This window comes from Poecilia reticulata, chromosome 5, assembly GCF_904066995.2.
Source record: "Poecilia reticulata chromosome 5, P_reticulata-male-v2, whole genome shotgun sequence".
NCBI classification, from domain to species: Eukaryota; Metazoa; Chordata; class Actinopteri; order Cyprinodontiformes; family Poeciliidae; genus Poecilia; species Poecilia reticulata.
Window position 1 is genome coordinate 8,529,645 of NC_088834.1, and position 15,682 is coordinate 8,545,326.

A 15,682-nucleotide genomic window follows, 5' to 3' on the forward strand; every position below is an offset into this window, starting at 1 on the left:
CACTGTGTCAGATGACCCCCAAACCCTCTAAATGTTGGTATGAATACCACGACTGTCAGCCGGGACCCGCTGTATGTAGCAATCTTAAAGAATGTGATCACTGTTGTCCTCTCTCTTGCTATTATCTACGTTAATGGGACTCTGGTTCATACATTCAGAAAACATCAGGTATCAAATTTATACATTTTGAAAATATCCATCTGTGTTTTTTGTGCAATAACTGAGGTAACATGGACCCAGTTTTCTGTTGTTTCAAATGTCACGAAGTTAAGTGGAAATTTTAGAATTGTTGTTTTTTAGCTGTTGTACTTGCAGTTTTAAAGTGATGCATGTAAAGTTATGACAACTGTAGACAAAATGAGGCCATTGGAAAATTTAAGGTACAATGTGAGTTATCTGCCTTCTCTCCAGTAAACATCCATTTAAGATACTAAATTAGGTTCAACATTGTTGTTTTATTCAAGCAATTACACAGTCTACTTGTTAAATTGCTTTTGTCTTACATTTTTCTGAAAGTTGTATTTTTTAATTACAATTGTCTGCTGGGTTCATTAAGTATTTTTAAAAATGCTTAAAAGTTTTCTGACAATAATGTCTGAATAAAGATCATACAACCGTGAGACACCACTTAAAGTTTATAATGCTTAACCAGAAGAAATTCTTGAAAACCTATTTTACTTCAGCTGTTATGAAAATACAAAACTTGTTGCTATAAAATGTTTCAGGTTACAGTTTTTACTAAACTTTTTAATTTGAATGTCTGCTTATTCCTGTATAAATTGTGACTTAGATAATTAAATTTGTGAAACTAAAGTTTACATAAAGTTTCAATTGAGCAAGAACATAAATAATTTAAGTCCTTTAATAAATACAGACTGATTTTCCTAAAGTAGGATGCATTATTTAAAAACATACGTTTCATTATATGATGTTCTAATATCATTAGAGATCGGTTAAATAATACCAATAAACTCCTTTTATTGACCTTGGGAGATTGTAATACAAACGGAAAAAAATTTAATTAAATGTCTGAAAAGACAAAAACAACTTTAGTACTGATATCCAGATTGTTTCACACTATGAACTTAAGAAGTCAAACCAAAAAAGCCTGTGTTTCCATCTCATTTCTTGAAATAATTTGTTCTTTATTTCAGGTTTTCCACACAAATTCTCGTTACATCCTGTACATCCACATGGTAATCAACGATATCTTCATGCTGGCATTGATGATCCTCCTCCAAGTCCTTAGTTACATTTTGTTCACACTCAATATCTCATTTTGCATCATCATGCTCATGCTTGCCATATCTACAGGTCTAAACAATTCCTTAACTCTTGCTGCCATGGCTCTAGAGTGCTACCTGGCCATATGCTTCCCTCTCCGCCACCCTCAGATCTGCACGGTCAGGAAAACTTACATTGTGATCACTGTGATATGGGTCCTAAGTTTATTGACAATCTTACCAGATCTGTTCATAATTATTGCCACAAAACCTGCAGAATACTTTCATTCCAGGATCTTTTGCTTATGGGCTAACATTTTTACAGACCCGATCCTTACAAAGAAGAAAGATGTAACCAACATTTTGTTTCTAGTCATTGTTTGGCTCATTCTTTTTTATGCATACTTTAAAATATTTTTTGCTGCACAGGCTGCTTCAGTAAATGCAAAGAAAGCAAGGAACACTGTCCTACTTCATGGGTTTCAGCTGTTGTTATGCATGCTAGGCTATATTCGCAGTATATCAACAGATGGCTTGTCAATTTTGTTTCCAAAAGATACTCTAGCCATTCGGTATGTAATTGCACTGTTGATTGAGGTTATGCCAAGGCTCATCAGTCCGATGGTTTATGGCATAAGGGACAAGATGTTCAGGGAACACCTAAAACGATATCTGTTACCTTTAAATGCAGCCGTTCATCCAAAAAAGGTACAAAAAAGGACAATATAAAGTATTTTTTTTCAATTCCCAGGATAGTTTTTAGGGAGCCATTCTTTATTGCTTCTTCTTCTATGACATCTAAAAGGGTGAAATTGTGGCTACCTTAGTAGAAGTCTACCCCAAAAAATGGCCCTATTAACATATCGACAGCGGTACTGTCGATATGACATCAAAGAACGGTACGGCTTTTTATAGGAAACACGCAGAGCTACTTCACGGCTCTAAGTCTGAAGCTGCGTGGAAGAAGTTATGGAGTGAATTCCATAAACACTGAGCCACAAACCATTTAGTTTGCAAATAAATTCTTCCACCAAGTTTTAGTTTTAGTTTTAAACTCAATTTGGATTCATGACATGAATGGCTGTGTTAAAAAATGTTTACAAAGAGCATTAATCATTCCTGTTTTATAATTAAAGAGAAATGCAATTGTAAATTAGCTTAGAATGAAGTAAAGCAACATGCTGAAAAATTCAACCACTAACAGATGATTAGCATTTTCACATCAGGTTATTTTCTGGGATAGATTTCCATCATGGTAACCTGATCTAGCCTCCAGTCCTCACTGGAAACGACGGGAGTGCTAAAATAGCGACAGAAAACTACACTGGATCATAAAAATATTTTTGCTGTTTAAGCACACCTACATAGTCCAGACAAGATTAAGAGTTTAGGACAATCATGTTTAGGATTATAAAAGTTTATGGTAAGAGGGAGAAATAACTTACAGTCTATGTTTTTACTTTTCTCCACTTTTATTGTTTCTGTTTTGAATGAACCATACTTAGATTTCACCTTTTAAGTTTTTACCACACAAATAACATAGGTTGTTATTTGAAATATATTTAGTTGTCTGAATAAAAAAATTACATAAATCATTCAGTTCACAGTCTGGTCATTTATTTAATTTACAAGAGCTCCTGTTTTCATACACTAACAACAAAATTGTACCTTTGGTCTGATGGAAAAACAAGTTCCAATATTCACCTAGTTGTAGCTACTTTGTTGTCTGAATGGTTTTATTAGGGAATGCTAGTTATTAAAATAAATTATGTGTGAAATCAGGCTTAGTGCTACTGCACAAACATACAGGTCCTTCTCATAAAATTAGCATATTGTGATAAAGTTCATCATTTTCCATAATGTAATGATAAAAATTAAACTGTCATATATTTTAGATTCATTGCACACCAACTGAAATATTTCAGGTCTTTTATTGTTTTAATACTAATGATTTTGGCATAAAAACCCAAAATCCCTACAAAACCCAAAACACCAGCAGCCATGTCAGCTGCTGGTGTTGGTCCACTGTGTTTTATCAAGGGCAGGGTCAATGCAGCAGCTATCAGATTTTGGAGCACTTCATGCTTCCATCTGCTGAAAAACTTTATGGAGATGAAGATTTCATTTTTCAGCACAACCTGGCACCTGCTCACAGAGCCAAAACCACTGGTATTACTGACCATGGTATTACTGTGCTCAATTGGCCTGCCAACTCTCCTGACCTGAACCCCATAGAGAATCTGTGGGATATTGTGAAGAGAAAGTTGAGAGACCAAGACCCAACACTCTGGATGAGCTGAAGGCTATCGAAGCATTCTGGGCTCCATAACACCTCAGCAGAGCCACAGGCTGATTGCCTCCATGCCACGTTGCATTGAAGGCTGCAAAAGGATTCCTGACCAAGTATTGAGGGCATAACTAAACATAATTATTTGAAGGTTGACATTTTTGGTATTAAAAAACATTTCTTTTATTGGTCGGATGAAATATGCAAATTTTTTTAGACAGGGATTTTGGGTTTTCATGAGCTGTATGCCAAAATCATCAGTATTAAAACAATAAAAGACCTGAAATATTTCAGTTGGTGTGCAATGAATCTAAAATATATGACAGTTTAATTTTTATCATTACATTATGGAAAATAATTAACTTTATCACAATATGCAAATGTTTTGAGGAGGACCTGTATGTGGGTGGTTACACACACAGATACAGACACACTTGACTATTTTTGATCCCATGACTTTTGCTCAGCATATATAAATTGAGCCGTATCAAACACAGCTGACTACTTGTCTGTAACATAACTGTGTGTAGCCATCACAAGGTGAGTCTCCTCCATGCTGTTCTTGTATGTAAACGTTGAGACTTCAGGTAATTGCTGAGCCACAGGTTAGAGATGTTTCTGATTTGCCTGATTTGAATCTTGTTGCTGCTGTCATTACCAGAGCTGAAGAGTTCATTTTTCAGCGCTGCTATTTTTTCAAAACTCTTTCTTGTGATTTTAAGAGAGATCATCAGTAAATAAAAAAAAAAACCTCTTTATCAAAAATTTATTTTTAAGTTTTTATTAAGACATGCTTTTTTAAGCTGATGACAAATGAAAGTGTAGTTTAAGGTGAATTATGCTGAACTAAATTCTGCTCTGTTTGTCACAAAACATTAATTAAATGATTTGTGATAAAATAGTGATTTGCGACTCCTTTTCTAGCTGTAAAAACTTGATATGCTGCTGTGTAAAATTTTGTCACTTTTATCCTTGATAAATGTTTCTCTGCAGGTTGCCAGATTATGTCAGATGAGTTGCCAGCCCTTCATGTTCTGGCATGAATACCACAGCAACCAGGAATAAGGACCCCCTGCACATTGCAATACTTAAGAGTGGGTTCACTGTGGTTTTCTCGCTCTCCATCATCTACATAAACGGGATTCTGATACACATATTCAGAAAACATCAGGTATCAATTCTGTCTTCTTCAGAAATTTACCCGGATTGCTTTAGTAAAAGATAATAGGTGACACAAAACATGTTTATTGTTGCCATGCAGGATCTGAGTCTTTCAGGATAGTTTTTTTGTTGATTTTTTGCAGTTGTAGCATTTATCATTTCAAAGAAACAGAAAGTTGTTTCAACTTGTCATGAATCGTACATGTCTTCAAGTTGCTGATTGAGAATTTGTTCTTTTCTTCATTGCATTTCTTCAGACAATGTGCTGGTCTCAACCACAGTTAAAAAAAATTATCTTTTTGTCTCAAGTCTGTAAGAGTGAGGAAGATTATTTAGATTTATTGTTGCATTTAATCTTTTGATTGCTTTTCTATTAGTATTTCAGACATTTTATTAGTGTTAAGCAGTGATGCATCAGTCTGTGCAACACTGATCAAAAGACATTAATTATTATTAATAATAATCATTGATTGTCTGAGATAAACTAATGGAAATCAGATATAAAAAACAAATTTAAAATGAGAAATAATGCTCAGAATGTGCTGTTATTTTAATCAGTTCATAATTCTGGCAGAAAACAAGGGCATTATCTTTTCTCCTCCTTTCATCCTGCTAATATTGTCAGTACATTTGTTTTTAAATTTGTATATGTTGACTGTAATAAAAATAAAGGTAGATTTAGTGTCAAATGTAACATAACAACACTAAACATTTTTAAAAGCTATTTTTAATAGCACCTTGATGAAGAGGTTTTTTCTGCTAATTACTGAAACAAATGAATCCCACTTTACTAAAATTTAAGAATATGTTACTTAGCTTATGTTATGTGTAATCAGTACATATGATACCATTTATCATGTGTATGTATGTTTTTTCAAGCTCAGTCATTAACCTGAACAGTTTGTTTTTTAGTGCCGTGGTTGTACAATAGCAATGGATATTGACTTTTAAAAACAAGAAAGTTTGAATTAATTGTGATTTTTTTTTTCCAATCCACTCAGGGTCAAAACTATACACACAGCCACATAAAAACTTAAAGTCATCTAAATCCTTTATGACGTTTTGCTGAAGAGTTTGAAATTGCATATTGTTTTTTCATTCACTTATGGGCCTAAGAAATATAAATTAGTTTACACTATTTTAGATTATTGTAACCTAAGTAGTGATAACGATAACGTCTTTGCCCCTCCTTCCCTGAACGTTTTGTCTTTTCTTTCAGGTTTTCAACATGAACTCTCGTTACATCCTCTACGTCCATTTGGTGGTCAATGACATCATCATGTTAGCACTGATGGTCCTCCTCATAATCCTGAGCCAGACCGTGTTCACGATCAATGTATCATTTTGCGTTATCGTGCTTATTTTTGCCATATCTTCAAATCTAAACAACCCCTTAACTCTTGCTGCCATGGCTCTAGAGTGCTACCTGGCCATATGCTTCCCGCTTCGCCACCCTCAGATCTGTACAGTCAAGAAAACGTACATTGTGATCTCTTTGATATGGTTCCTAAGCTCTCTTACAATCCTGCCAGATCTGTTTGCCGTTGTGGCAACAAGACCTGCAGCATATTTTAATTCCAGGATTTTCTGCTTGTGGGCAAATATTTTCACTGATCCACAGCTTGAAAAGAAGAGGGACATATCCAACATTATTTATTTGGTGACTGTTTGGCTCGTTCTTTTCTATGCATATTTCAGAATACTTTTCACGGCACAGGCTGCTTCTGCAAACGCTAAGAAAGCGAGGAACACCGTCCTGCTGCACGGCTTCCAGCTGCTGCTGTGTATGCTAAGCTATGTTCATAGTATAATGATTGAAGGCATCATAAAGTTTTTCCCAGGAGATGCTCTGATCATTCGCTTTGTGATCTCTTTGCTGATTCAAGTCACGCCTCGACTCATCAGTCCAATAGTTTACGGAATAAGGGACAAATTGTTCAGGGAGTACCTGAAAAGATACTTTTTACCCTCAAATAAGGCAACCATTAATCCAGGAAAGATGGGAAAGAAGCCAACATAAATGATATATATACACATAGAGAGAGAGATACAGAGAAATTTTATTTCCCTCATATGCAATGGTCATTCTGAAAATCTTATATTTATTTTACGTTCTTCAACGTTTTGTAAAACAAATAAAGTCTTGAGTGATGTTTTCACACATGATATGTTTAAATTAGTTTTGTCAAACAAAATAAACTAATTAAAATGCAAGTTTTGTCTCATGCTTTCTTCCAATAATTTATTCCCTGTAATCAGTACTTTTTCAACAAATGACGAAGAATGTTGCTTGTAACTACATTGGGATTTTTAAACGTGTTTTTACACTTTAAGGAATATTATTTCAGTAACTCAATTCACTAAATGAAGCACATTACATTGACCAATTACACATCAACTGATGTTTTCAGGCCTTTATTTCTATTATGGTTTCAGCTTATAGTAAATTAATAAAATATTTTAATTTAGAATATTACATCCAGAAATATATATAAGAAGTATCCTTAATATATGCTGAAAGACTATTTTCAAAAGGTATGTGTCACAGCCCATATACTAGTTTGATGAATATGACTGTAATCAAATTATAGTAGCATGCCACTCATTGTCTGTCCAGCTATTTGTAAAACATGTTTTAAGCTAAGATTTCCCATTAAACCATCAAAAAGCTACAAATAATTAAAACTGCCTGTTAGGGTTTTAACAGGCAGTGATAAATGGCCCCCAAAGCACTTTTTACTACATTCAGTCACACCCATTGTCGCTCAATCGCGACAATTTTTTTTAGTGATCATGTAGCAGACCTTAGTTCATCAAAACCATCTGGCTCTGGCTTCCCAGGGGATCCACCACTCTGTGTTTCTAAGGTCTGAAACCAGAGTCCAGAGAATTTGTTTACACGTTTTCCTCCAGAATGCGTCTGGACCCGGGCACTGAAAAACAGGACGGTACCTGTTCGGATCACTAAAATTTAAAATTTACAAAAAACAAGAATACAAACATCTGAAATCAAATGTCAGGGCCATCCTCTCTCTACAGGAATCTCAGTCTCAAGAACTATCTGCCACCAAGTCACTTAAAATGTTGTCTAAAAAACATCTGTTTAGAGTTGCTTTTGAAATATTGCTTTTGAAACATCCATCCATCCGTCCGTCCGTCCGTCCGTCCGTCCGTCCGTCCATCCATCCATCCATCCATCCATCCATTTTCTTGAACCCTTGTCCCTCAATGGGGTTGGGAGGGTTGCTGGTGCCCATCTCCAGCTGGCGTACCAGGCGAGAGGCGGGGTCACCCTGGACAGGTCACCAGTCTGTCACAGGGCAACACAGAGACACACAGGACACACAACCATGCACACACACACACACCTAGGGGCAATTTGGAGAAGCCAATTAACCTGACAGTCATGTATTTGGGCTGTGGGAGGAAACCGGAGTACCCGGAGAAACTTTTGAAATATTTATTTATATATATGTATATGTGTGCATGTGTGTGTGTTGTGTGTGTGCGTGTGTGTGCGCGTGTGTATGTGTGTGTGTTTGGGTGTGCGTGTGTGCGTGCGTGCGTGCGCGCGCGCGCGCGCGTACGTGTGCGTGTGTGCGTGTGCATGCGTGTGCGTGCGTGTGTGTAAAATGCCTTATTTCATATATGATTTAGTGAAAATAAAAAGTAGATGATGTAAATATATACAGTAATAAATAACAGGATGAGAAAACTTGAAACTGATATTATCATTGTTTTAACATGGAGTCACCTCATTATTCCAATCACATTTTCCGGCTCAACACCAAACACTCCTGCCTTTATATAAGGCAACTTCTTTTTGTCTGCGTCTCACTCGAGGTCAGGTAAGTATAGATGAGGTTAGATGTAGGAGCTGAGTTTCCTGTTTACATCTTAAAGAATTTGTATTTTACATCAAAACCTAATGTTTTAATTAAACCAGTTTGTCACCCTTTAATTATTATTTTTTTTTTTTGCTTTCGTTTTTTATATATTTTTGCCATGTTGTGATTAGTGTATAGAAATCATAGAAAAATCTGTTTAGCTCTGTTTTAACACATGGAAATTTTATCATCTATTTTTGAAGCTTAAGAAAACTGTCTTTAGTGACAAATACAGAATGCAAATATTATAGAAGTTTTTGTGTTTTGAACATGTTTAAGATATTTTGAATGCACTTTTATCAACATTTAACTGTCATCTTTCTTTTACTTAGTTTCTCTCTGATGTTACAGTGAAGCATGAGCTCATTACTGAGTCTCACAAACAACACGACTTCCCCTTATCAGGTGTGTTGACAGAGCATAGCACTGAAATATAACATGCCAAACATTTTTCCAAAGAATTAAAAGGGGCGCTTATTCTCATTTATTTATTTATTTATTTATTTATTTATTTATTTATTTATTTATTTATTTATTTATTTATTTATAAGGAAAGACTGAGACATTTTAGTGGTGCTTGTTTTTGTTGTTTTGAAAACCAAACACCTGCACATCCAGGTTTATAGGAAGCTTTATTTTTCCTGTAATTTTGCTAATCATTTGGTACAGTCTCCGAAGCTTGCGAGATGACAGATAATGATATTAAACGTGACAAGTTTGCATAATCTCTGTAATTAATGTTTCTTGTTTCCTCCTTTTTCTGATCAGTCTGTGCTATACAGAGATACTTTCACCATGGCCTTGGTGAAGAACCTGATTGTTGTGCTGGTCTGGCTTGTCCTCACGTATATTAACTGCACCTTGGCTGCCACGTTTTTTAGACATCAGGTACTCACATCCACAGCTCAAAACAATATACTATTTTTTTATTTTTATTTAATTGTATTTGCAGAATATCTTTAACATATTTGTCTATAGGTTTCAGACAGGACGAAAAATATGATGTTATGAAACCTGTGAAATATAAATTTTAGATTTATTTTACTGTCTAAAAGTCTAAAACATAACATTGTAGTTCAGGCTGTATGTCGGGGGTCATTTCTTTTTTCTACTAAAATCTCTGACAAGTTTCTCTGTTACTGAAAAGGAAACCAAAATGTGTAAGTGGTTTCTGTACACATTTTGGTGTGTAAGGAAACACACCAAAATACATGTGTGAAGCACAACTTTCTATTGTTTATTTGTCAAACATTTTTTTAAGCTGATCAAATAGATGGTTGACGATTTACAGATTCAAATAAATTCTACTCATTTTCTTTTTCCAGGATGTTGATGTTGATGTTTGGTCATGGTTAGTTCATGATTCATGTTACACTTAGTCTAATTTTAGTGTAATCCTAGATGATCTGCTAATACATAAATACAAATTTAAGCCTCCGTCTTGTTTGTCTTCCAACAGACTTTCTATGAAGATCCTCGTTACATCCTCTTCATCCACATGGTGATCAATGACGGCATTCAGCTCACTGTGACCTTCACGCTTTTCATCCTCAGCTACATTTTCTACAAGATCAACGTGTCGTTCTGCTGCTTCTTCATCCTGGTGGCGGTCTTCACCACCAGAAACACCCCAGTCAACTTGGCCGGGATGGCCATAGAGCGCTACATTGCCATTTGCAAACCTTTGCGTTACTTTCAAATCTGCACAGTGAGGAGGACTTACGCAGTCATCGGACTGATTTGGTTTATATGTGTGGCCCCAGATATAACTGATCTGTTTGTGTCTCTGGCAACTGAGCCATTGAGCTTTTTCCAACACAACTCTGTGTTCTGTTTGCGGGAGAACGTGTTCAAAGATCCAATCCTGGCTCAGAAAAGGAAAGCCTTTGATATTATTTATTTTTCATGTGTTTTTCTTACTTTGGCCTTTACCTACCTGAAGATCCTGTTTGCAGCCAGGGCGCTCTCCACAGCTGACACCTCAGCCCAGAAAGCCAGAAACACCATCCTCCTTCACGGTGTCCAGCTGGCCATGTGCCTGCTCTCCTACATCTCTCCAAGCGTGGAGATTGCTCTACACATCATCTTCCCGGGTCGAAGCCTCGAAATCAGATTTGCAAACTACCTGATTGTTTATATCCTACCTCGGTTCCTGAGCCCGATAATTTATGGTGCCAGAGACAAGAAGTTCAAGAAGTATCTCAGGATGGACGCGCTGAGATGCAGCTGCAAGTATAAAGGAAAGTCAGTGGTTCCACTGAACAAAGACAGAATGTGAAAATATTTATATATATATTTTTACAATAGCATAAATACATGTTTGCATTATGGACTTTTGATTATTCTTGCCAAAACTAAAAATTTCATTGAACTAAAAATAATAAATATTTACAATTTAAGTTTTGAAAAATTATAGTTAATTCTTTTTACAGAGATTCAATTTCAATAATATAACACACTTTAGTAAAATATGACATATATTGCTGAAACCAGAACTTTATAGATACTGTATTAAGAGATAAATATAATTTCTCTAACTGCCTAAATCAGATTTTTGTTTTTATTGTTGTTTTAGGTTAAATAGGACGACCAAAGATATTTATATTTGCATAATGCTGCAATAATGAAACAACTTTACATGTTTTTTTCAGTGTCTTTACATTTATAGGATTTTTCATAAACACAGTGGGAATGTTCAGCCTTCACACTGTTCAGGAAAGAGCCACACACAAACAAACTGAATATTCATGAAATGATCAAAGAAAAGAGTGGGTTAAAAACGAAACATTGTTTTTTTTCAAAGAAGGATGTTCTTTGAAAAACATCCTTCTTTTTTCAAAGGACAGATCAGATATAAAACATCTGTGGCCCCAGATCTGTTTCATGTGGGCCTACACATGTTTTAAGCAAAATTGTGAGAATTTTAAGATGTATGTTTAACCCTCTGCATTCAATGCATGTTAGTTACTGTGTCAATGAAATTAAATTCTTAATTCATCGTGTTTGATGCTGCAATTATTGTAAAACACTTTGGTCCAGCTGAAGTTGTTGTAAATGTGATGTATAAATAAACTTTAACTTGACTTGACCGCAGTGTGGCATGAAGGCGATCAGCCTGTGATTCTGCTGAGGTCCGGCCTTCAGGTCACCTGCATCGTTGGCTGTGATGTCTCTCATCCTCCTCTTGGTGATAAAATATCCCATAAACTCTCTGTGGTGTTCTGGTCAGGCAGGTTTTCTATTTTGGAAAGCTGAACTGTTTAAACACAAACCAAACCATGTTGTGTCTTATTCCTGATTTTTTTTTTAATGGCTCAGAAAGCAAAATGTGTCCACATGCTCATTACAGCGTAACCTATTACATCATAGCCTCCGTCCAACCCATATACCTGATTCACACTCAGAGACCAAAGCACTGCCAGGTTCTTTATAAATGGGCAAGAAGAAGTTTCTGCATCTCATGAAGTCAGTTTATGATCTGTGAGTAAATGACTTTATGTTTCAATAAATTGCATTAGGATTCAGCTGACATTATCATTTGATTATCTGTCATATCTTAAAGTTTGCTATACTTGTCTTGTGAATTTAATGAATTTGACAAGAAAACATTGACTAGAAAACTTTCCAGTCAAGGTAATTTAAGAGTAGAACCTTTTATTAATTGTGTGAAAATTTGTAAAACATCCTGAGTATTTCATGTTTGTTTTGTGTAGCTCTAGCCCTAGTACTAGAACACAGTTATATATTCAGATGTTTTATGTGTTTTCTAATACAGCTCTTTTATGGAGTCTTCAATATGAATTATAGAAGCCTCTAAACAAGGTGGGCATCTGAACAAAATCTATCCAATAGGTCTTGTCAGTAAATCTTATGTATTTGTATTCAGGTGTTTTATAAAACAGCTCAATAATAATTTTTGTACGACAGCATTATTTATAACAAGATTAGTTAAAAAAAAATGATTTAGTTGAATTCTAATTACTATTAAAACATGTACTTGTAATACACCAGCAATCATCCCATGTGCATCTTTATTATTTTAATTAAATAGAGCAAGAGTCAAAAAACTAAACACCAGATTGAATCTCTGTGCTTCTTTAGACAGAGTGGAGGAGAAGGTGGCGATGAATTCCTCCTCCTCCTCCGTGCAGCTGGCTCTTCTCTTGAGTAACAGCACATCGACAGAGACAGGGCTCAGTGTGGATCTACCTAAAGAGAGTTTCTCCGATGCTCTAGCTAAAAACATTGTTGCCGTTATGGTGTGGCTGGCCCTCAGTGTCATCAACAGCAGCATGGTGTACACCTTTCTACAACACAGGTATGGATGTTTAAGCACTTTGAATTGCCTTGTTGCTGAAAATGTGCTTTGAAAATAAAATGACCTTACCTTAGTTAGACAGAATTACAGACACAAAGTACTGTCATGTTATGCAGTGTTTTACTATGATTGTACTGCAGGTGAAGAAAAAATATGGAAAAACTAAATACAAATGAACGGCTTGTTCAGTTCACCTGTTAACTTTCCACAAAGACAGGACGTTGATTATCACACAAGTATTTGCTGTAGCCATTATATTTTCTAACTAACATGGACATGAGTGTCCATTTCTCTCTCAGCTCATTTCCTTTGACCTTAGTGTCTTTTATGAGAACTCCCGGTACATCATGTTCATCTGCATGGTGGTCAACGATGCACTGCAGCTTACGCTGGTAACAACTCTTTATGTGGTCAGCTACGTCTTCAGGAAGATCCACGTCTCCATCTGTTGTCTTCTGGTAAATTCTGGCAACTTTTTATCACCTCTGCTGCATAGAACCTTGTCTAAAGTAAGACAGTAAACTTAAATACTCCGTTTTTTTTTCTTTTCTTCACATAAGCAAAAATATATCTATAAGATAAGTGGATGGACATAAAAACAAAAAGGGAAAAGCAGCCAGGAAAAATAAGACAATTCAGTGCACAAAACGTCATTGTGGTATTGCTTGAATTCAATGTAGTCATTAAATAATAGCCAAGAGGGTCAATACACAAATCAAGACCACAAGACAAAATGCAAAAAACACTCACAAAGTTTGTCTTAATTGTTAAAGTGGCCTTTAATGTGAACCAAGGAATATCTAGTTTTAAAATCTGCAGCATGTTTGTAGCCAAAATCAACAATGTAAACCATTAGTACTTTTATATTACATTTCTAACCACAGCTACAACATTTGCACCCTCTCAGATAATGACGGCAGTCTTCACCACCCGCTCCACCCCTCTCATCTTGGCCGGGATGGCGGTAGAGCGCTTCATCGCCATCTGCTTGCCGCTGCACTACAGCCACATGTGCACAGTGTCCCGCACCATCTTCCTCATCGGTGTCATCCTCATCCTCACTGCCACCCCTCCAATCACTGACCTCCTCATCACCATGATCAAGGAGCCTCCAAAGTTCTTCCACAGGGCCATTTTTTGTGACCACTCCTTTCTCTTCTCTGATCCTTCCATCTATTACAAGAACTGTGTGTTTGATGGGGTGTACCTCTCCTTCGTGGCGCTCACGCTGCTCTACACCTACTGTAAGATCATGCTGACAGCGCAGGCTGCCTCCACCAGCCTGGCATCAGTGAGGAGAGCCAGGAACACTGTGCTGCTTCACGGAGTGCAGGTGATGTTTCAGCGTCACTGTTATACCTGCCATTCATCTGCAATAAAAACAGACGTTGTTTGAATATCTATGATATACAAATACACAAACTTCAATACATTTCAATTTTTTATTAGTAAATAATCACAGCCATTTCAGCCATCACAGACCAATCTTCTCCATGTAGATGCTTTCAAGATAAGCATCTATTTACTTCAAATATATTAAAAATAACAGTCAGTGAACATTGCCTAGTATTTTTTAGGTCATTACCTTTTATAACAATGTTGAAAAAAATCTAAAAGTTACCCAAGTGATGCAAAAAGTCTTTATGATTTAGGTATATCTGAGAGTAACTAATTTGATTGATAAACATCGAAAATATAAAGCACAGCTGGATAAATAGCTAATTTGTTCACTTTGTTTTACCAAAATTAATAAAAATTTTAATTCTGTAATTTGTTAAAGAACTGAGTTATCATTTGATATCAAAAATATTTTACTGGTTTCAGTTTATTACTTTGCCTCTAACTGTCTTTGCATTTGTTTGTACACATGAACTCAACTTGTAATCTGATTTCTCTCCCTTCCTCACGTCCAGCTGCTGCTGTGCATGTTGGCCTTCGTGGTTCCCTCCCTCCAGGCTGCTCTGATCTCCCTGTTCCCCCAGCTCGTCCTGGAGATCCGCTACATCTTTTTCTTGCTCGTCTACATCATCCCTCGCTTCATGAGCCCAGTCATCTATGGGTTCCGGGACGAGCTTTTCAGGAAATACTGGACCCGGTATCTGTCCTGGCCCAGGCAAAGAGTCGGTGGGATCAGACCTGGAGCCTTAAAAGATGCCATTTAATCAGTAAATTATGATGTGGTTTCAGCATTTAAGACAAATTTGTCTGTTTGTTTCAAATTTCTGACTTTTATGACTTTTTGAACTGCTGGTGGGACATAATCATAAATGTCAATCAAATTCTCAGAATAAAACTTAAAATCAGCTAATTCAAGGAATGATCAAAATGTACAATTTGTGGCATTAATATGACAGTCTGAAAATTAAAGCTACTGTTCATTACAAACATGACCATTAGGGAAGCAGCAGGGAATAATTACAAAACCAAACTCTAAAACAATTCAAAAGAAAAACAACAAGCATGCACTCACCACTTTATTTATTATATACATATTCAATTGCTCGTCTGTCTAATGGTAAAATCAAGTACATGTCAGAAACTCAATGCATTTAAGCATCTATCAATTTTATCGGAATGAGAAGGAATTTAAATAGCATGATTTTGATGACAAAGGCCAATTTTGAGTATATAAAAACTCATGAGTTACTGAGATATTAACTTTCAAACATGTCTTTGGACTGCAATTAATGGTCCACAGAAATATTCTGTGTTTACTAATATCCTGTTCTGTGGATATTGTTTCTTTGCTGACGTCTCTAATTATGACAGGCAGAATGGCTCGAATAAAAATGCAGCAGTAATTCAA

At 36.0% G+C, this 15,682-nt stretch overlaps 4 protein-coding genes across 4 annotated transcripts; all 4 read left to right on the top strand.

Moving 5' to 3' along the window:
* Nucleotides 1–2,140, top strand: LOC103464813 (odorant receptor 131-2-like). Its single transcript, XM_081606963.1, has one exon. The coding sequence runs from the start codon at nt 1,026–1,028 to the stop codon at nt 1,950–1,952; it is 927 nt and encodes a 308-aa protein (XP_081463089.1). The 5' UTR covers nt 1–1,025; the 3' UTR covers nt 1,953–2,140.
* Nucleotides 2,141–3,156: 1,016 nt separating this feature from the next.
* Nucleotides 3,157–6,823, top strand: LOC103464814 (odorant receptor 131-2-like). Its single transcript, XM_008409182.3, has 2 exons — nt 3,157–4,681; nt 5,891–6,823. The coding sequence occupies exons 1-2, from the start codon at nt 4,550–4,552 to the stop codon at nt 6,689–6,691; spliced, it is 933 nt and encodes a 310-aa protein (XP_008407404.1). The 5' UTR covers nt 3,157–4,549; the 3' UTR covers nt 6,692–6,823.
* Nucleotides 6,824–9,324: 2,501 nt separating this feature from the next.
* On the top strand, nt 9,325–10,852 carry LOC103464852 (odorant receptor 131-2-like). The gene is made up of 2 exons (XM_008409219.3): nt 9,325–9,446; nt 10,018–10,852. Exons 1-2 carry the CDS (start codon nt 9,354–9,356, stop codon nt 10,834–10,836), a joined length of 912 nt encoding a protein of 303 aa, XP_008407441.2. The 5' UTR covers nt 9,325–9,353; the 3' UTR covers nt 10,837–10,852.
* A 2,570-nt stretch (nt 10,853–13,422) lies between these two features.
* On the top strand, nt 13,423–15,333 carry LOC103464853 (odorant receptor 131-2-like). Its single transcript, XM_008409220.3, has 2 exons — nt 13,423–14,209; nt 14,790–15,333. The coding sequence occupies exons 1-2, from the start codon at nt 13,787–13,789 to the stop codon at nt 15,036–15,038; spliced, it is 672 nt and encodes a 223-aa protein (XP_008407442.2). The 5' UTR covers nt 13,423–13,786; the 3' UTR covers nt 15,039–15,333.
* The last annotated feature ends 349 nt before the right edge of the window (nt 15,334–15,682 follow it).